Consider the following 22,067-nt stretch of genomic DNA (forward strand, 5'->3'; position numbering starts at 1 on the left):
AGGTGAAACCTTCTGCTCACATTCTGAACACTGAATGATTTATACAATTCACACTGCATATTTGGTCACCCCAAATCAAACCCGTTAACGGCATGCTATGAGAAAACAAATGTCCTAAAATATTTCTTAAGAATGTGATGGAGAGCTGAGGTTCTGCTCCACGTTCTAGGTACCTTCAGTTCTACAACAGCAGATCACCCAGACGACTTGCAGGACATCAGCTCTCCAGGCTGTGGCATGGTGGGTGGTTTGGTTGCCATCGGCAGATTGAAAAGAACAAAGAAACAAATAAAAATGGAAATAAAAACGTCAAAAAATAGTCATATCAGGACAGTGCTTGTCTTTTCTCTCCCTGTCCAGCACACCTGTGTCAAACCTGTTCAACATACTATACTAGTCCAGTACAGTATCGCCCCGAGATCCAGGCCTGAAAAGGATCAAGCAATCAAAGCAATTAAAACAAAAAGCAGTTTGTATAACATATCTCTCATTGGAATTATCTGAATGTGTTTTACAACTATTTACTATTTATTATTTACTACTACTATATTCATGTCTTAAATGCTGCTGTTACAGAAAGAAATGAGATGCTTCAAATCACAGTATGACTTTGTTGTTAACCCTGGAAGTTCAAAGTTCAAAGTTTCAAAAAAGGGCAAATAACGTAGGATATAATGTTGATGATGTGAAACACAGAGCAAGAGCAAATTAAACTGAAAGGTTTTTGTTTCAGTTCACCGTTAAATGAGAGGATGACACGAACATATTTGCGCCTCGCATTACACAGTGCTCCAGAGATTAGCTGTTACAGTGTGACACTGCTTGGTGTTCGCCATATGCAAATTCATGTTCCCTCTATTTCAATAGTAAATTACGCCCACACAGAATAGATAGCAGAGAACGCTGCTGGACAAGAGTAGGAAGTGAGCCTATCATTTAAGGAATCTATTTCACAAACGGCTTTAAATACCTCTGTTTAATTGCTGTGTCATGACAGGATAATTACCACTGTCATTCCTACTATTCAAGGGGACTAACAGGCCTGCAGTCTACCTAACACTTTTTGCTTGTTGGCATGGTTCTGAAGGGAACTGTGGTGGCTGGCTGGCAACGAGTAATGGTAAAATAAAAAATGAACATTAGTGTATACAAAGATAAGTGGGCATGAGCATGAAAAAGAAGGAGTAATGCGCTGCCTCACAGAGCTCTGTGATTCCAGCTGTGGGTGACATTTGTTCATTCTTTGCTAATGCACTCCTCACACCTTGCAAAAACACAGCAACACCACCCATGTGTCAGATGTTTAGCGGTTTTAACATGGTTCAATTCCAGGCAGGATATGACTGCGTTCAGATCATAGCACAGCTCTGCATCTGTAAAAGGGACATTCAATGGCTTCTGGGTGATAGCTGCCACATTGTAGAATTGAATCAATAATTCCCTGTAGTTATTGCATATTGATTGTATCCTAAGCCTCAGGCACTGAATTATAGTCTTTTACATTATGTCTGTATGACCGTAATAATAATAAATATACTGATGCAGTTGCCATGCAGCATTGTAGAAAACCTCTGCATACATTAGAAATGGAGTGGTGTAAAACCTGCATTTAAATGTGATTGGTGAGGCATTCTGCAGCAGTTCATCAACAACAGCTGTCTTGAGCACTGTTGCTGCCGAAAAATCATGCAAATACAAAAGGAAAAAGACGTAAGTTAAAGTGCTTCATGGACCAAGAGCTATAAAAAACATACAGGCAATGAAGAGGTAAAGTTTAAGTAGGGAGCTCAGCATGTTTCACAGGATTCTTGGCTATGATCTTCTGCCTATAAGCGGACCATGGAGCTGGAAGCATTTCAGGTGCTAAAAGGAAGGATGGTGAAAGGAAACAGAAACTTTTATGAGTAGCAATGCTGATACAGACAGCTTTTGGACTGTGGAGCGCAGAGTAAAAACAAAAGCTGATCGACACAGTCAATAATCTATATGATCAATAACTTTTCCGCCTAAATAAAGAATATAAAACATTGAAAACTGGTGTTAAAGGATAAGCTCAATTGATTTCTATACGCCTGTTATTGTTAACAAATCCCCACAGTGTCTTAAACTGTGTTATGAATAATAAATTGAGGCGGCAGTAGCTCAGTTTGTGGAGCAGTCGTTTACGAAGCCCAGGCTTATTGTTCTGTGTTCCTCCTGGGTACTTGAATAGGTGTCCCTTGACAAGACACTGTAACTTCGTAGTAGCGCTGATATGTGAGGCAGCTGTCCAACCACAATTTCCCCAAGGGGATCAATAAAGTATGTCATTATTGTTATTATAGCTGTGCAGACAAACAGACAATTCTATAGTTGAGTGGGTTCATAGATTTTTCTGGAAGCAACAGAGATCATAACGTCCTGTAGCATAAGGGTGGTGTGGCAGCTGTCCACACCCGCTGCAGGTCCATCCCTGTCACACAGTCATAAAACAGTCTGAGAAGTGTCCTTCACACTCCAATGGAACTTTGTCTCCTCAGCACTTAGAGTGCTCCTTTTTATTCAGGGCAGTGAAGATGCTTGTCCATTTTAATTTGTTATTTATAGAAGTAGAAGAATTCCCAATACTGCCATTCATTACAGTGTAAGTGTATGTAAAGTTATGGTCACAAATTTAAAAGTATCACCAGCAAGAATGTAATGATGTGGTGATAGATGGAATTACTTGTTGAATCAGTGAACTGAATCTGATGAGGGTTTCTGGACCTCTGCGGCCTGCATGCTGAGGCAAAAACATGAATTCCTGAACAATTTCTCATCAAACTCACCTAGGATGACCTATGTGTTCATGACCATGTGCACTGAGTCAGTTCCAATATGAGTCACCTCACTGTCGAGAGAATCATTAGTGCCACAACAAAAGTTCTGTTTCAGCCAATGAGCGCATCTCATGTCACTGCACGTGCGCATGTGCATGTACTGCACAGGTAAATTAGTAGCAATACATGTTTTCAATTTAGCTGATTACCCTTTCATGCATGGCATGGCTTAGATATTAATATTACCAATAATAATAATAATTAGAAGCTCTGTTTGAAACACATTTATGTCACAATGTAAAAAGGTTTAGTTTACCAAAGGTACATATTTATTGTCATATCAAAGATATTTACTGGCAGGGCTAAACTCAGCAAGGATACTGCAGAAATAGCCAACAGACAAACAGCTTTTCAATCTAAGTGAGGTGTGTTGATTAGAATACAATACCCCTCATCAGGAAACAGAAACATGCTGCGTCCACTACGTGGTTCTCCTATTTATAGCGTTGGGAGGGAGATATTGAGAAATGTTAAAAATCCATGCATTTGCATTTGAAAACGCTATTTAGCATTTTATAGACAGAACATTCACCTTGAAGCCCTCCTATGCTCAATGCTTGTTCTCCACAATGACACTGTGTATTAATTAAAAAGACTGTACTGACTCTTCCAAAACATCAATCAAACAAGAGAAATCTTTCAAATCTGAATTCTATTTATCCAACAGTACGGTAACCTCAACTGCGGAGATGCCAAAGACATAATTCAGTATAGCACCCCCATCTAGGGGATACATCACACACTGCAAACTGCATCCTTCTTATGACAGTACACTGCTATGTGGAACACACCAGTGCCCCACGGTGGTGATGAGTATAGTAATGTACTCTACTGGCTATCATCCTTGTCAGCTGTGGTTTTGCATGTTTTCAATTTTTTGTTTCATATGATATGTTATATGCAAACTGCTACATATATGTGTGTATTTGGTATGGTATTTAATAAAGGTAGAGTTAGTGGGGACTATCTGTCGCACTAGGCTGACGTAGACCGTTCAACCCCTTAAATACTTAGTTCACGTGTGTATATTGGATTGGATAAGGTTATTTAACCCGTCTGCACTGTGCGAAAACAGAAAGGGACTTATTGTCCTGCCTGCATTTCACCTAATCTGGTATTTGTGTTTGTGTCTAGGTTTATTTGTGTTTGTGACTAAGTGCATTTCCAGTCAGTCCAGCTATTGCACTGAATTGGCAGCTGTAGTTGTCCCAAGGCCAAAAAGAACAGATAGTGACAGCTTCACCAACTGTTTAAATGTATTTCAACATAGTATATACAGACTTGAATTACAATACAAATAAATAAATGCATAAATAATAATTAAGAAACAACTTATTAATAGAGGGTTTCTGTGTTTATATAAAAAAAAAAACAGTTGTATTCTTACGGACTACACTACCCAGCATGCACCAGAACCGGCGTATTGCGGCACGATTGGCTGACGTGAGCACGCCCCTGCTCGTCCCCTCTCTCGGGTCAACCGCTAACTGCCGCTGCGGAGCCGAGAGGTCGGCAGGCGGCCGAGCGAGAGCAGTCGGGGCATCGACGTTACTCCATGGCTGCTCACGCCAGCATGTGCTGCCGCCTGTCTGACAGAAGCAGCAGCAGTTTAAGTCGTTTCAGAAAAGTCTTCAGCGTCGAGCGGCTGTTTTTCACCGCTACGCACAGGAAAAATGAAGTTGAACTTGGAGACTCGACTTTAGCTGCTCCCAACTTCACGGCACCTGTGAAGAGCGGCTCAAGAGGACAGGTAACGTTACTAATATCGACTTAAAGACTGCTAATTATACTTCACGGTGAATACCTGGTGACATTTAAGATAACTGCACTTACTAGCTGTTGACATTTAACGTTAACAAACTGTTTTTTGTAACGTTAACGTTAGCTCTGTCCAGTTTACGGCCCAGTAGTAAGTGTGTCATCGACTAAACATTAAACCATCTAGATCATGGTTACGACTGTGGAGTGTGTGGGTTTGTTCGACTCTATCAAGACTTTACAAGTTGACACCAATTTATGTCCCCTGTCCTGAAGTGACGTTCAGTGTCCCCACTTCCAGAGATAAAATCAAAGAGTAGAGTAGTAAATATAATGTCAGGGACTAATACAGGCCTATAAGCATTACACCTGAAACTAGGCGCCTGTTTCTTTTATGGCAATGCATCATTTTAACGTCCTTTAACAAATCCCCATGATGTTATTAACAGTTATTGAGATATGAAATTCATTGTTAACTAATTTATCTGTTTGTCCAGCAGGTGCACATGTGCTATCAGTGACAAGGCGAATGAACCGACCCACAATGTTTCTGAAGAGCTTTAAAGATCTCGGAAGTAAAGCTGAGACTTGTGATGAGTCAGATGTGATTTGTGGGCTTTATATATCATATAAAGATGATCAATGGATCCAGTATTAATAAGAGATACAGACACATACAGATTCAGTAGTTCTCAAGGTCCTGTGATTAACTTTAGTGTGTTTAGCCTACCGGTGACTCATGTGGTTGCGATAACAGCAGCCTGTTGTGCAGTCAAAGGTCGGGATGCATAAACAAAGCCATGTGCACCACCCACACAGTCGCAGAAAGATTTTTAAGATTAGGGGTGGAAAGCTTGGCAATCCCATGATTCGATCGATTTTCCTGCATTAATGTCATGAATAGCACATATTCATATTAATCGTTTGACATTGGAAGTGTAATTTACTGACCATCGCTAGTTTTTAATGTTTTGGGTAAAAACATATGTAGGCATGTGTGTTTTGAGGGGGAAGGAAAAATGCAGAATAGTTGCTGTTGTGTTGTTGTAAAGCAGCTGCATTGTTGGAGAAAGACGCCATTGACAAAGTTCTCCAACGTTCACCCTTGCACATTATCAAGCCATTAAAAAATAACTGTCACCCTTTACATTGTCTGTGTGCTGTTCGCGCTCTTGCTTCAGCTCCACCTTTTCTGTCCTTTCTACTCACCTTCATTTAATGTATTGCAAAAATTAAAAATGGTTAAATGGGCTTAAGCACCAGTATTCTTTGAAGACATGGGCAAGGAGAAAATAAATACTATGTTTGATGAAAACCTTATATTCCAAACAAGGCACAACAGTGCTACTGTATCTTTACTGCATGTCAGATCAAATTCTCTGTGTTTTTTCCCTCAGGAGAGACTGAGAGAGGACAGCATACTACCATTTTCAGCATTTTTGACTGACAGCTTTGGCAGAAGGCACAGCTACCTGCGCATTTCCCTGACAGAGAAATGCAACCTGCGCTGTGAGTAGATGTTCTCACTGTGACATATTAAAGGTGTCATTAGCCTCTACGATTTCATTTTCCCTGGTGCTTATCCAGCTTCTTGAACAAACCACACTCAGTAAGGATTCTGCTGGTGCTACAACCATCACATCCACGTGCCTGAGCCCAGGTTCAGCTGTAGAAAACATGTTTTAGATGTTGTTTTTTGTAGCATAGGTTGTGTATTGGAGTGGCTTTTACCTGAAGTTCTCTTTCTCAGCTTTTTCTCAAGAGACACTTTTACTTCTGTGTTTATGCAGTATGTAGCAATAACACCATTTCAGTTTATCCAAAACATAAAGTACTGTGCAATCCACTATATTTCTGGCACGCCTCCTGTGGCACACTTTACTGAATAGAAAGGTGTTCTACACATCTTTCTGCACAACAATGTGCAGCTTCATCAGGTGCTTCTCAGATCAAGGAAATCAGAGATTTAAAAGAAAAAATAGTGTGCACACTGATAAATGTGCTTATTTTAGTGGTGCAAATAAATGAGACAGAAATCAGACAGAAAAAAGCAAAAGGCAAATGACTAATAAATAAGAGTTCAAATATTTTAGATATTAAATACAATAGGCTCAAAGATGCACAAGCTCAAAACTGTAGTAGAATGACAGTACAATCAGTTTTTATTATTTATGGTATGTTTTTATGTGCATACCATTTTGTACTAATAACATTATTTAACAAGAAAAACACTCAGACTTAACCTTTACACTCCTGGTTTCATATTGAAAGTAAGTTATTACACTGATTTAATCTTGGTTTGTAGATGTAACACTGTGAAAATTTCACCTTGAAGGACTCAAGTAGGATTAAATCATGTGTTAGAAGGCCGATTATATATTGGGCACTGTGTTAGGATTTTGGCCCTCATCTCATTTTCATCCCAGGTCAGTACTGCATGCCAGAGGAGGGGGTGAAGCTTACACCGCGGAGCCAGCTCCTGTCCACATCGGAAATAATGACCCTGGCTCGCCTCTTTGTCCAGGAGGGGGTGGATAAAATCCGCCTCACTGGAGGAGAGCCCCTCATCAGACCTGATGTGCTAGATATCATTGGTAAGAAGAATGAGTTGATAGCGGCTGACTATTAGCTGCCATTAAGTTGTGATACTTTTTTTGATATTGATATGGTGCCACATTAGTTACTGTCACTGTTGTTTACTACTCCTTAAGATTGCAGTGGTTTTTTCTAAATCATAAAGCAAGAAGATGGAAAGCTGGTTTGATGTGTTTCAACACTATACTTTCTGGCAACACACCCTTTAAATACTTCATTTTTTTTGTGATATGACTAATTTGCTGCAATAAGTGGTTTTCCATGCGTGCTTCAGATTAAACCATACATGTGGGGAAGTAAATCACTTGTCACACCCCATTAATATTTTCATTTTAGGGGCTGATTCATAGATTCACTGTTGCAGCTTTGACCACTAATGATCATTCTCTAGGAACAGTGGAAGCAATGTTAAAGCATTAAATGAATGAAGAAAAGCAATGTTGTGTGACCAGTGTGTAATCCCTTTGCTAAGAAGATGAACATATGCTGCCAACCGCCCCATAAAGACTGTCAGTTTGACTGCATGTGACAGGTCATATGACACTCTTGATGTTTAGTCTTCTTGCACATTGATTAAAAAAATGATATAGATTCAGTGTTTGTTTTCTTGGTAAAGACAGTCACCAGTTTCGAGAGTAATTTCTTAACTGCATCACCTGGGGTGGGTTGCTGACTATTCTTAAATTATATTTCTATGCTTGTATGTAAAGGAAACCATACTGAATACTTTTATTCATTTGTAGTCATCCACTGACAATAAGTCAACTTCAGTATGTAAAACGGTTACTAATTAATTTGTAAAAAAATAAAGGTAAATAGGGGAATATTTACAGTATTAGTTGTACAGTATTAGTAAGTGTTGTTTAGAGTGTGTTGGAAATATTTGCTAAAGTTAATCTTAATCTGATCTTATTATTATAGCATTTTTGGAATTTGAGTCATATGTTTGCTTATTTTTTACTTTTATACTTTTATTTCAGGGGTAGTAATTAATCAAATGTCAGATATTATGTGAGCCATATTTCATATTCCCAAATCATAATGACTCAGTTACTGTTACTACTAACAGTTTTAGTTAATTGGGGATGAATGGCACCTCTCTGGGTGTAAGTATTTAGTAACGGCTAATCTCATATGTTATAATTTAATACTTATTTTATAAATTAAATTGGATTAGAGGGCAATGTGACTTTCTTTATATAATTGAGGGAGTAAACTTATATAAATGGTATCAAACTTCCCTCTACCTTTCCTGTATTAAAATATCTCTCTCCATCTAGCCATGCAATCTGGTTTCTCTCTCTGAGGAGACTGCGATCTTGGTGGACCTGCTGAAGCAGAGAGATATTGATATAGGGAAAGCAGGGGAAAGTTTAATATTATACATTTTAATACTGCATATACATGTACTAGAGCCACACAAAGCAGGTTGGTCCCCCTATAAGGTTCCTTGTATCATATTTTAGACAAATCCTCACATTACACCACTTTTGTCTTGTTCTGTTCTCCCTCTACAGCTGAACTGAGGAAGTTGGAGGGCCTGAAAACCATTGCTGTGACCACCAATGGGATAAACTTGGCCAGGCTTCTGCCTAAGCTTAAAGATGCTGGCCTTGACTTGATTAACATCAGCTTGGATTCACTGGTTCCTGCCAAATTTGAGTTTATTGTCAGACGCAAAGGTAGGAAAAGTATGTGACAAATAATGTTACAATGTAATAGCAGATGTAACAACGTTATAATAGGTATTAGTAAAAGCACACGTTAAAAAAACTATGTCTCTGACAATTTTTAATGCACTTATTTTTATTAAACACTATAATTCTGTTAGTTTGCTCTGCTGTATTGTTCTTGTGGTTTTGGACAGACAATACCGGGAATATGTGGCTATTGTTGTTGGGCAATCCCAATAAGCACACACAGACTGGAGGTAACAGCAGGGCAGTACTCTGGGTGGTTGGCTTGTGGAAGGCAGACACAGATGGACCGACTGTGATTAGGAAATCGAGGGGAGAAAAAAGAGCAAAGCAGCAGCAGCACATGGAAAAAATCAGCGTCTTAGCCAGCTCTATTCCACAACACCTGATTTTTTTTACAGTAAAGAGTTAAAGAAAAGGTTAAATGCTATTGGTTAAGCTTGAAAAAAATATTGTCTCCTATCCTTCAACAGTAGTGTTTAATACGTTAAATACAGATTGTTGTCGACTTACTCAAGCACTTTTTCCCCAGGGTTCCACAAAGTCATGGAGGGCATTGACAAAGCCATTGAAATGGGTTACAACCCTGTCAAGGTAGTCTTTTTTCATCTTTTTCATACATAGTTTTATCTGGAAATATTTTAATCCTTTGTAATATTTTTTTAAAATTGTAATAACTGATATAATTTACTGAACTACTGAATTATTTACTATTCATTTTGTTTAGTTTTTCTGGATTTCTTTAATTTGTGTGTTTAAGTTTTTAAACTATTGTCCATGAAATCTTGCTTGTGCTATGTTTTGTTTAAGATTATTGTAAGGACCATTGTCCAAGACCTGTAACAGAAAAGCAGTTTGGTGGAGTTTGGCAGGATGGTGGATAGATAGATACATGTAGAGATCATTGTTAGAACCAACAGCAACGTTTTCATATTTTGAATGATGGTAAAAAGTAGGAACTTTAACTGTTACATCCTCTTAATGGTAAAGTGCTGTGGCAGCAAAGTGTTGTAAGAAAGAAATGCTAAGTATAATATTCCATCCATGCATTTCCTTGAATTTGGACACTTTGACCTCAGATGTTAAAATCAGAGTTGCTTAATAATTTGCTTTGTGATTAGTCAATGCATACACTGCAAAAATTCTGCAGCATTGTAACACTAGCAGATTGAGTGAACATGTGTGGCAGTGTACTGACCATTAATGAATGAATCTGTCAGCTATGTTAGGCCATGACATTTAGATACAAACCTCTTCAGGACGTCATTTAACTATTGTAGGTACTTGTGTGGTTACACACAGTCTAGCTACTGTGTGCATTTGGCCTTGAACCTGGCATCTTTACAGGTGAAACATGAGCAGCTAAATGTACAGCTCAGTAATCAGTGCTCTCTTGTTGTGTACTTTCATGTGTAGATCAACTGTGTGGTCATGCGAGGCCTCAACGAGGATGAGCTGCTGGATTTTGCAGCGCTGACAGAGAAAAAGCCTTTACAGGTTCGCTTCATCGAATACATGCCATTTGATGGTGAGTGCTCAATTCTTACTGTGTTCATATCCTGGGAAAGGTATCTAATGAGTTGACCTATTCCTGATTATTTCTGGACCTGTTCAAAATAAGATTATAGAGTGCTCTTACACCTACAGGCTTTAGTTTGTATAAATCAAACTCAATTTAGTTTTTTCCTAGTGGTGTGGTTCATTATTTCTGGTGTGAACATGGTAAAAGCACCAAATCAACTGCACTGAGGCCCCTAAAAAGAGGTGGTCTCTATCCGCATCATCTAGCGAACTTTGGTGCAGTCATCCTGGTGAGAAAGTGTACCAAACCAAAACAGGACCAAACACTACGAATAGCATGATTTATGGACTTGTAGTAGTGTTTGGATTTTCCTCTTTTTTTGTTTGTCCACCATAAACATGCTGTCTGATTAATTGCGGACAAAGGTGGAGATGTGAGAAGGTGAAGTTCCTCACAGACACCAGGTCTGACGACTCTTCAGGACATGTAATGTAATAACACTGAAACACAAGATGTCCAACCTGTATTAACATTTATAGTGAACCCATCCGTCTCCTGTCACACAAATGTACAGTAGTCCACAACACTTCACCTTGTGCCTGCATTGACTTTTTTTGTTCCTGCAGCAGACACATCTGACCAATAAGCAGAGTAAAAAAATCTTGTGTGATTTGACAGGACACATTTTAGTTCACTTGGATTTTTCTCAGTGTGAAAAGAAACTGAACCAAAGCAAACACACTAAGGTGCACATATAGATTAGAGACGACAGTGCCCATTTCTAGGCACTATATATATATATCTCTATATCTGTCTGTGTGTGTGTGTGTGTGTGTGTGTGTGTGTGTGTGTGTGTGTGTGTGTGTGTGTGTGTGTGTGTGTGTGTATAGATGGATAGATAGATATACATACACATACATACATACATACATACATACATATATTCATACATACATATACATATAAAGATTATTTCACAGTGTGAAATGATGGTATGATACTGTATATTTGTCTTATACTTTATGCAAATTCTAAACTTTCTTGTCTTTTTTCACCTTTGTGATAGAAATGTGGTCTGTTTGTTTTGGCTTGAAGCAGAAACAGTACTAATGTCCTGCTTTTTGTTGCTGGTTGAAAGATGCTGTGGATGGTGAAATGCTACAAGTTACACTGAGCCACATTGTCTCTACTCCTCTCTGCAGGAAACAAGTGGAACTTTAAGAAGATGGTGAGTTACCAGGAGATGCTGGACCGCATCAGACAGCAGTGGCCCAACCTGGAGAAGTTGCAGACTGGACACACAGACACTGCCAAAGTCAGTTGAAATGTTTCCTTCTCTTTGGAACATCATTGAATCCCTCAATTCATCACTGTAGCATGGCATTCACTGTTGTTCACAAATGTTATTCCTGGCCTGGTGTAAACCAAATCAACCACTTTGGTACTGGGTTGAATGTTAGAAGCTGTTGTCAGAGAGATCATTTACAGTGATTTGTGATTGAAACTGTATCTTGTAACAGACATTTCAAGTGCCAGGTTTCCAAGGTCAGGTGGGCTTCATCACCTCCATGTCTGATCAGTTCTGTGGCTCCTGCAACCGCTTACGCATCACTGCAGATGGCAGCCTCAAGGTAAAGTTACAGTTGTGCTTTGCTGCATTTAACAAGGTGTTAATGTAGTCAGTGGCTATTTCTTAATCTCATGCTGTCTTAATTTGATTTGATTTGATTTGTATAATGTCTTACCTCCACCTCTTTTCTGTGTGTCGTCTCTCAGGTGTGTTTGTTTGGTAACTCTGAGGTGTCTCTCAGAGATGTCTTGCGCTCTGGAGCATCAGAAGAAGAGCTGCTGAAAATCATTGGAGCAGCTGTGGGCAGGAAGAAGAACCAGCATGCAGGTACGCTTGTCTAGTGTGATGTTTAGTTAGTTTACTTACAACAACTCACAGATTACAGAAGAGTGTGAAGTTCTACTGGTATGCAGTCTCCTCCTGTTTGTCTCTTCAGGCATGTTCAGCATCTCACAGATGAAGAACAGACCTATGATCCTCATTGGTGGGTGACACAGCTGTACGTACATATCTCTCACGCTCACATTGTCATGATTTATTAGTGGTGTTATGTTCATCAGATTCTCCTACATTCACATCCTTCACATTCAAACTAGTGACAACAACTATTTTTAATAGTCAGTGTCCTTGACTAATGTTCTCTCTATTCCAACAGACAACCAGCTGGAGTCACCAGACAGCCTAAGGGTTTTCCCCGTTGTTCCCCGTCTTCAAAACGACACATTCATCTCTCTGACAATGGCTCCTAACACGTGTCTTTCAGGCAGCAGAGGAGTCCTCAATAGAGAGAGTTTTTTGTGCCTTCCAGAGCGCATTGCTTCAACACAGGCAGCTCTCGTTTGCTTCAGAACCTCAGAGAGGTTAGTTCCCATATCAGACCTTAGTTCACATATCAGCAAGGAAAAACCTAATGTGATGGACAAATTCCACAAAGTAGCATCCCTTTACTCCTCTAAATGTTGCAGTGAAGTCACTTTAAACAGTTGTGACACTAACACTGTGGGTTTTTCTACACACACAAATATGTTTAACAATAATACAGATTGTCTGACATGCGCACAAGCCAGGGGTCCTTTGACGACACTCAGGACCTCAGGAATATCTGCTTTTTGCACACTACTAATCGATGCCAAAAAACAGCACAGTGTTCGACTTTGCCACAGTCAGAGCTCCAGTACAGACCCCAGCATCAAACTTAGACAATCACTGAGTGATCAGACCAAGTCAAGCACAAATGCTTCCAGCATTGACCAAGAAACAACCCAAGCCCAGCTGACGCATACAGATGCTCAGGGCCGAGCCACCATGGTGGATGTTGGTGGGAAAGTCCCGACACGTCGAACAGCTACAGCCTGCTCCACTGTTGTCTTAGGCCCCACAGCTTTCCAGCTGCTTCGTGATAACCAGCTGGCTAAGGGTGACGCCTTGACTGTGGCACAGATGGCCGGCATCATGGCCTCCAAACAAACTTCAGCCCTCATCCCACTCTGCCACCCGCTGCCTTTAGACCACACCTCCATTACCTTTCACCTGGATGAGCTGCAGAGCGCTGTGTTCATCACAGCAACATGTTGCACTACGGGGAGGACGGGAGTTGAGATGGAGGCTTTGACTGCTGTTTCCGTTGCAGCTCTGACTGTCTATGACATGTGCAAAGCCGTGAGTCATGACATCATAATCACGGATATAAAACTGGTCAGTAAGACAGGCGGGAAGAGAGATTTTTATCGTCATTCACCACCACATTCCCATGAGTGAAGTGAATTTGACTGGAAAACTGACAGTGAATGAACTGTAGGCCTGACAGTGACTGTCCCGGTTTACACCAGAACTGTCACATTATTTTACTAAACAAAATAACACCAACTGAATAATTAAGAAGATGTTATAATGACAAACACATGCACTTAGATGTTACTTGATTATATATGATTTTACCAGTTTAGCTACATGTTTTGTCACTATTCCCTCACTATATGAATTATATTATTTAAACAGTGTTAGTGTTTACTATAATTAAGCAGTATTTTACAAATCATTTCATTGTTATACACTAGATTCATTATTAATTGCTAAGTATGTGAAGAGTGCAGACCAGATGCAGGGCTGCAGTCTTCATGTTTTGTCTCTAGAGGGCGCACAAGTAGTTTCATAGTTATCAGTGACATCATGGCTTCAACACTATGTAGATTTTTTTTTTGTGTGTCTTTTATTTATCTACATTACATTTGAAAATAATGTAGCTGTATTTGAGCCCAGATACCTGATATGAAAGCTGACACAGAAGAAGACAACAGTAGAGCATAATACTGGTGTAGTATGACTCAGTGTGCTGTTGTCACATGGTGTGTTCTGCAGTACTTATGAATGTGTCTGTGTTTTGAGTTTGTTCAGTTGAATTGTGAAATATAACTCAGTACCGCTGCTTTCATACTGAAGTTGAGACTAATTTTCCTACAATGTGCTATTTGTCGTCATTCTACATTACAGTAGATCATTACCAACTGTTTTTAGCCTTTGAACTTCACTCTTTCACATTTGTTTTTGCCTAGTTGTTTGTTCCAGCAGCCATGTCTTTATATGTCACATCCATGTTATGACTGTTGTGTCTCTTCAGTTTCTGTGTGTTGTCTTTGGAGAACTGAATATGGTAATATTTGTATTGTAGCAGTTATTAAATGATCATTTCACTGTTAATTCTCAATTAAACACAAACTGAGTTGCTGGAGGATTTTTAGCTTTTATTTTCTGTTATAAAAACTAATAATCCACAAGTTATTTCTCATTCAAATTCTCAGACTCATTTTCAAGTCACTAGATGACATTTCATCTTTAGCTTCCTTTTTATAAGACTATTGCCAGTTCTTCCTTACTGTAGTTATTGTAGTAGACAGGGATACAACACAAACATGCAAACTGCTCTAGACTCATCATCCTTGGAGAGTTTTAAAAAGAAGTTATCACATTCAGTTTATGATACCTTGTAGTTTGTTTTTCACAGAGCAGGACATGTTCCCATGCGTCGGTGACTTGTGACCCCTCATTTGCAGACAGGCCGGGTTTGACTTGGTTTTATAAGGCTCACAGAACATTTGCACAGAGAAATGACTGCTCACATTCTGTCCATCGTTTGTTTGACTTGTTGTTGACTCTGTATGCTGTAGTAATATGTTTGACTTGTTTGTTTTATTAGCAGTGGGAGTAATTCTCGTTTTAACTGGGTTATAATTTAATATAAATGTACGCTAAGAGTTAACTGTGTGGTGAAAGAGTCACAGCCACTATTTCATGGTGTGATACAAACTTTACTTGCTTATGAAAACCAGACACAGCTTTAACTAATATTATGGAGAATGGTTGATTTTAATTGGTTAACAAGAAAAATATTCATTTTTGAATAAATTATGTTCTAACATTTATTCATCATCTTTCACTTGTATATTTGATAACTTGATGTTTCTTGTAGATAGCATCTGACAATGGACTATAACAGAAAATGTTTAATTGATTGTATGAGGCATAATTAATTATTGGGACAGTGAGGCCAGTTCATTTATTTGGCTGTAGACTGAAAACATCTGGATTTAACATAAAAATATGAATATGACTCAAAAGATCAACATTTTAATCTCCTGAACTGGGACATGGACTCAAGCATCAGCCCCTGTGCAACAGGCTTTTGTTACCTCTGTCTTTGTGCAGTCTTGCCTGCAGGTTATAAAAGAGTTCACACACTAATCAGACACAATATTACAGTTATCTCACATCATGTAGATGACATCTATAGGTTCAGTAGTTTACTAAATATTACTGTAAATACACCATTGCTACTTTACATTTTCTATGTTATGATATTACGGCACTTTACTTTAAATTTTATTGACACTTTTTACAGTTTAGGTTTTTGTACAAAGTCAACATAGATTAAGAGTAAATCATATAGATACACTCTCAACTTATGGATTAAAGAAAACATTCTTCACAGAGCATTAAGGTTTCTACACATTAATATTAACTCTGTTTTAGTACTTGTTTTAAATGAGCAAGATGTCCAGCATTAGATTGATATTTATGCAGTACAAGTTGCCACTGTGAATATGTACTGTAATCAAAAGTGGTCCAAGGAAATATTCCAGGGTGTGACTTTATTTAACAGGGGAAGGGTCCAAGTTTATTCCTCTGTTTGGAATCCCGATAGTTATTAGCCTCTCTTCTGCAACAACCTAAAAGCTTTTTTTTTTACTTTAAGTGTACAGCTTTAGTTACTAGTTACTTTTGCACATAAATACTCTCATTACTTCACAAAGTCTCACTCAACTCACGTCTTACATCTCCTCTGTTCCTGCTGTAGACCACCTCCTTTCCTGAGAGCTGGTTGTTCCAGTTAAACATACACGGTCTCTATAAGCCTCTTTGAAACCGTTCGTCTTCTCTGGTCTGAATGTAGATGTTTGTGTCTTCTACGGAGTCTTACTAGCTCAACAGAACCTGAAGAATGTTCAAACAAACACTTTGGTTGAATCAGGTGTTTAGGTAGAAATATTTCAATGATTTCAATCCCATTTCAGTCTGATATGGCAACAAAAAGAGAAAAACCGGTTGGTTTACATGTTTCACCTCCAGAACATTTTAATTATAGTCACTATAGTGAAACTAAAGGCTGAACTTTCCTGTAACTGACCTCCTGTTGGACATGGTTTATTGTTAGTGCTGCTGAAGACTAACTCATAAACTGCAGCGTCGTCTCTGCTTCACTCTCCTTTTTTCAACATTAGCAGGAATCCAGTGTAAGTAGCCACCAGTCTTTTAATGTATTTTAAATCTAGTCCTTTCTTAACATGGACTACAGCTCAGGTCAATAGCCTCAAATAATCCAACTTACTTAATGTAGAATTTACTTAATAATTTGATAAGACTTTTTGGTAAAGGCTGATTGTCCTGGAAATGATCTATTTAATTATGGTAATGCTGTTCTTGTTCCACAGCAGTGCAGTTACAAACATGTGATTTGCTATGGATAATGTAAAAGAGTGTGTGACTACAGTTAAATAGAGAAATCTAAAATGACACTTTAAAGTAGCAGAACCCTACAATCCAACAGAGATATACTTTATGAGAAACTCATAACTTCAGAAATCCATACAAACAATCATAGTTATATAATTATATTTAAGTGTAGTTTTTTGCTTTAAACTCCAACATGTCTTCTGGAAAAGTTCAGCTGAGATTTAATGAGCTTTTTTTTTTTTTTTGCCATTTTCCCATTAAGTTTCAGCTGGTGAAGAACTCGGCCGACAGCTGTTACTGTATCTACAGTCTCTTCTATCTCAGCTGTTGAAGCTTGAAACTCCTCCAGGTGAGTCCCAGGTGTCTTGGTGGCCTCCCGCATTAGTCCCTTAACTATACTCAGTTCATCAGGACGTCCTGCTGTAGGCAGATTTATGTATCTATCTTATTCTTTCCATTGATTTTTTTAAACGATGAATTCCACTATACTCCAAGGGACATTCAATGATGTGGAAATTTTCTTGAATACATCTCCTGAAATATAATTTTAAATAACCAAAGGTTGAAGGCAAATAGTCTAAAAAACAACTTGAAGGAGATGAATACTTACAATCTATGAAATCACTTATTATTCAAAAGCAACCATCTCAGCACACAAGACACAAAAAAGATTAGTTGAGCAAAACAATAAGAGGAGAGGAGAGAGATACAGACGACAGAGAGGAGAGAGAGACAGACGACAGAGAGGAGAGAGAGACAGACGACAGAGGGAGAGAATACAGACGACAGGAGAGGAGAGATATACAGACGACAGAGAGGAGAGAAGACAGACGACGAGAGGAAGAGAGACAGACGACAGAGAGGAGAGAGACAGACGACAGAGAGGAAGAGAAAACAGACGACAGAGAGAGAGAGATACAGACGCCAGAGAGGAGAGAGACAGACACAGAGAGAGAGAACAGAACGGTACAGAGAGAGAGGAGAGAAATACAGACTACAGAGAGGAGAGATACAGACGACAGAGAGGAGAGAGATACAGACGACAGAGAGGAGAGAGACAGACGACAGAGAGGAGAGATACAGACGACAGAGAGGAGAGAGACAGACGACAGAGAGGAGAGATACAGACTACAGAGAGGAGAGAGACAGACGACAGAGAGGAGAGAGACAGACGACAGAGAGGAGAGAGACAGACGACAGAGAGGAGAGAGACAGACGACAGAGAGGAGAGATACAGACGACAGAGAGGAGAGAGACAGACGACAGAGAGGAGAGATACAGACGACAGAGAGGAGAGAGAGACAGACGACAGAGAGGAGAGAGAGACAGACGACAGAGAGGAGAGAGACAGACGACAGAGAGGAGAGAGACAGACGACAGAGAGGAGAGAGAGACAGACGACAGAGAGGAGAGAGATACAGACGACAGAGAGGAGAGAGAGACAGACGACAGAGAGGAGAGATACAGACGACAGAGAGGAGAGAGATACAGACGACAGAGAGGAGAGAGATACAGACGACAGAGAGGAGAGAGACAGACGACAGAGAGGAGAGAGACAGACGACAGAGAGGAGAGAGAGACAGACGACAGAGAGGAGAGAGATACAGACGACAGAGAGGAGAGAGACAGACGACAGAGAGGAGAGAGACAGACGACAGAGAGGAGAGAGACAGACGACAGAGAGGAGAGAGACAGACGACAGAGAGGAGAGAGAGACAGACGACAGAGAGGAGAGAGATACAGACGACAGAGAGGAGAGAGACAGACGACAGAGAGGAGAGATACAGACGACAGAGAGGAGAGAGAGACAGACGACAGAGAGGAGAGAGACAGACGACAGAGAGGAGAGAGACAGACGACAGAGAGGAGAAAGTGGATAAAGTGACAGTGATACTAAAAAAGGAAGAGATAAATATAGAACTGCCCAAAAAGAGAAAATAGAGCAGGGGTGTCAAACTCAATTTCACAGGGGGCCAAAATCCAAAACACACTTTAGGTCGCGGGCCGAACAGGATAAACATTTATTGAACACACTAAAACTTTTAAAACTTAACTTTTTTTAACATAAACCTTAAATAACTTATACTATTTTGCTCTCTATAAAAATATATCCTCTCTAAATTAAACTTTAAATTAAGTTAGAAATAAAGTAAACATTAGAAGAACAAACATTCAAATTTCTTTAATCTTATGTCATTTTATATAAAAAATAAACTTAAATTTTAAATATCCCAAAAGATTTTCCTCTCTATAAAAATATATCCTGTCAAAATTATACAAATTCAAAATGTGAACATGTTGCATAACAAAACCTGGAAATATAAATGAAATTTGTGCTTTTCAGCAATAACAAATCAAATCATTCAGTCTTTGCTCTTAAGTCATTTTATCAGAGCTGCATCTGTTTTTGTCAACAAGTTATTTTATATTTGTTGTGAGGTTCTGTGTTGTGGAGATTCTCAGGATGGACTGTAGGTTCTCACCAGTGAGACGACTCCTGTGTGCTGTTTTGTTAGTCTTCATCACTGAGAACAGCTTCTCACTAAGATTTGTGCTACCAAACATAAACAAGGTTCGAGCCCCATGTGGACGGAGCTGGGACATTTCTGCGGGAATGGAGTGAATAAACTATGCAGGCCCTGCAGTGTCCTACTTTACCTTCAGTCATTACACTGCAGCTCAATCAGCTCCATCTGAATCTGCACAGGTGCAGTTTACACATAGACGGCAAAATGATTTTCTTGTTCGTCAAAGTCACCAAAGCTCCGTGAGAACTCAGTTTATCAGCAAAGTGCGTATTTGCGAACACCGTTGTGCCGATATGGTTCAACATTACTTGGCATCGTGAGGATCAGCTTCATAATAACTTGCAGCATCATAAACTAGACTTGATTAACGTGGAATGTGTTCGGCAAGGCAGCTGAAGCGCTGCATTATGGGATCTGTAGTTTATTGTGTTACCAGCGCTTCATTTCACCGGACCATTAATAACAATAATATAGAAATGATCTTGCGGGCCGGATATAATTACACGCCGGGCCGGATGTGGCCCGCGGGCCTTGACTTTGACATATGGGAAATAGAGTTTTTAATCCAGTATGAACAGACTCCTTTCTGTTCATATTACCACTGAACTAAACCAGTGTCTGATATGTTCAGAAACTGTGACTCTTATTAAAAGAGACAATGTCAAACGTCATTATGAGACAAAACACAAAGGTTTTGAACACACATCTTCTTCTCTTTCGGCTTTTCCCATCAGGGGTCGCCACAGCGAATCATCCTTCTCCACCTAACTCTATCATGGGCATCTTCTACCCTAACACTAGCCAACCTCATGTCCTCTGTTAAGACATCCATATATCTCCTCCTTGGTCGTCCTCTTGCCCTCCTGCCTGGCAGCTCCATCTCCAACATCCTTCTACCAATATACTCACTATCCCTTCTCTGAACATGTCCAAACCATCTCAGTCTGGCCTCTCTGACTTTGTCGCTAACTCAGGCAACGTGAGCCGTCCCTCTGATGTACTCGTTCCTTATTCTGTCTAACCTGGTCACTCCTAAGGAGAACCTCAACATCTTCATCTCTGCTACCTCCATCTCAGCCTCTTGTCTCTGTCTCACTGCTACCGTCTCTAACCCATAGAGCAGAGCTGGTCTCACGACTGTCTTGTACACCTTTCCTTTGAGTCTTGCTGACACTCTTCACCCTCCACCTGCTCCAACCCGCCTGTACTCTCCTCTTCACCTCTTTTCCACACTCTCCATCACACTGAACTGTTGACCCTAAGTACTTAAACTCCTGCACCTTCTTCACCTCAGCCCCCTGTAACCTAACGCTTCTACCTTGATCCCTCTCATTTAGACACATGTATTCTGTCTTACTACGACTGACCTTCATGCCTCTTCTTTCCAGAGCAAACCTCCACCTCTCCAGCTGTTCCTCCACCTGCTCTCTACTCTCATTGCAAATCACAATGTCATCCGCAAACATTGTCCAGGGAGATTCCTGTCTGACCCTTATCTGTCAGCCTTTCCATCAGCATAGCAAACAAGAAGGGACTCAAAGCTGATCCTTGGTGTAGTCCCACCTCCACCTTGAACTCCTCTGTCTGATCTCACCACCGTCATACTTCTCTCATACATGTCCTGAACTACTCTGACGTACTTCTCTGCCACTCCCGACGACCTCATACAGTACCACAGCTCTTCCCTCGGCACCCTGTCATACGCCTTCTCTAAATCTACAAAGACACAATGCAGCTCCTTCTGTCCATCTCTGTACTTTTCCATCAACATTCTCAAAACAAAAATGGCATCAGTGGTGCTCTTACGGGGCATGAAACCATACTGCTGCTCACAGATCTCCACCTTCTTCCTAAGCCTGGCTTCCACTACTCTTTCCCACAGCTTCATTGTGTGGCTCATCAACTTTATTCCTCTATAGTTGCTGCAGTTCTGCGTGTCACCCTTGTTCTTAAAGATCGGAACCAGAACGCTTCTCCTCCATTCCTCAGGCATCTTCTCACTCTCTAGAATCCTATTGAACAAACTGGTTAGAAACTCCACTGCTGTCTCTCCTAAGCACTTCCACACCTCCACAGGTATGTCATCAGGACCAACACCCTTTCCACTCTTCATCCTTTTCAGAGCCTTCCTAACCTCATCCTTTCCAATCTCTGCTATTTCCTGCTCCACAACATCCACATCTTCCTCCCTTCTTTTCCTGTCATTTTCCTCATTTTCAGCTCCTCAGAATACTCCTTCCATCTTTTCTGCACACTCTCCTGGGTTGTTAGCACCTTTCCATCTCTGTCCTTAATCACCCTTACCTGTTGCACATCCTTCCCATCTCTATCCCTCTGTCTGACTAGCCTGTACAAGTCCTTCTCTCCTTTCTTTGTGTCTAACCTGTCGTACAGGTCATCGTAAGCTCTCTGTTTGGCCTTTGCCACCTCCCTCTTCACTCTACGCTGCACTTCCTTGTACTCCTGTCTACTTTCCTTCTAGCCAACCTCTTCCTCTGGACACATTCCTGTACTTCCTCATTCCACCACCAA

At 40.1% G+C, this 22,067-nt stretch overlaps 1 protein-coding gene and 1 pseudogene across 2 annotated transcripts; both read left to right on the top strand.

Annotated features, from left to right (window-relative positions):
• The first annotated feature begins 4,340 nt into the window (after positions 1-4,340).
• Positions 4,341-15,419, top strand: mocs1 (molybdenum cofactor synthesis 1). 2 transcript variants are annotated; one of them, XM_026354561.1, is made up of 11 exons: positions 4,341-4,608; positions 6,014-6,125; positions 7,043-7,210; positions 8,729-8,893; positions 9,441-9,502; positions 10,325-10,436; positions 11,633-11,745; positions 11,951-12,061; positions 12,207-12,327; positions 12,437-12,484; positions 12,656-15,419. In XM_026354561.1, exons 1-11 carry the CDS (start codon positions 4,414-4,416, stop codon positions 13,756-13,758), a joined length of 2,310 nt encoding a protein of 769 aa, XP_026210346.1. In that variant the 5' UTR covers positions 4,341-4,413; the 3' UTR covers positions 13,759-15,419. The 2 variants fall into 2 exon arrangements, with proteins under 2 accessions (XP_026210346.1, XP_026210347.1); XM_026354562.1 differs by having other exon boundaries at positions 12,437-12,499; positions 12,656-12,797.
• Positions 15,420-16,702: 1,283 nt separating this feature from the next.
• LOC113158574 overlaps positions 16,703-22,067 on the top strand; it is an 86,400-nt pseudogene continuing 81,035 nt past the window's right edge.

This window comes from Anabas testudineus, chromosome 12 (genome assembly GCF_900324465.2).
Source record: "Anabas testudineus chromosome 12, fAnaTes1.2, whole genome shotgun sequence".
Classification (NCBI taxonomy): domain Eukaryota; kingdom Metazoa; phylum Chordata; class Actinopteri; order Anabantiformes; family Anabantidae; genus Anabas; species Anabas testudineus.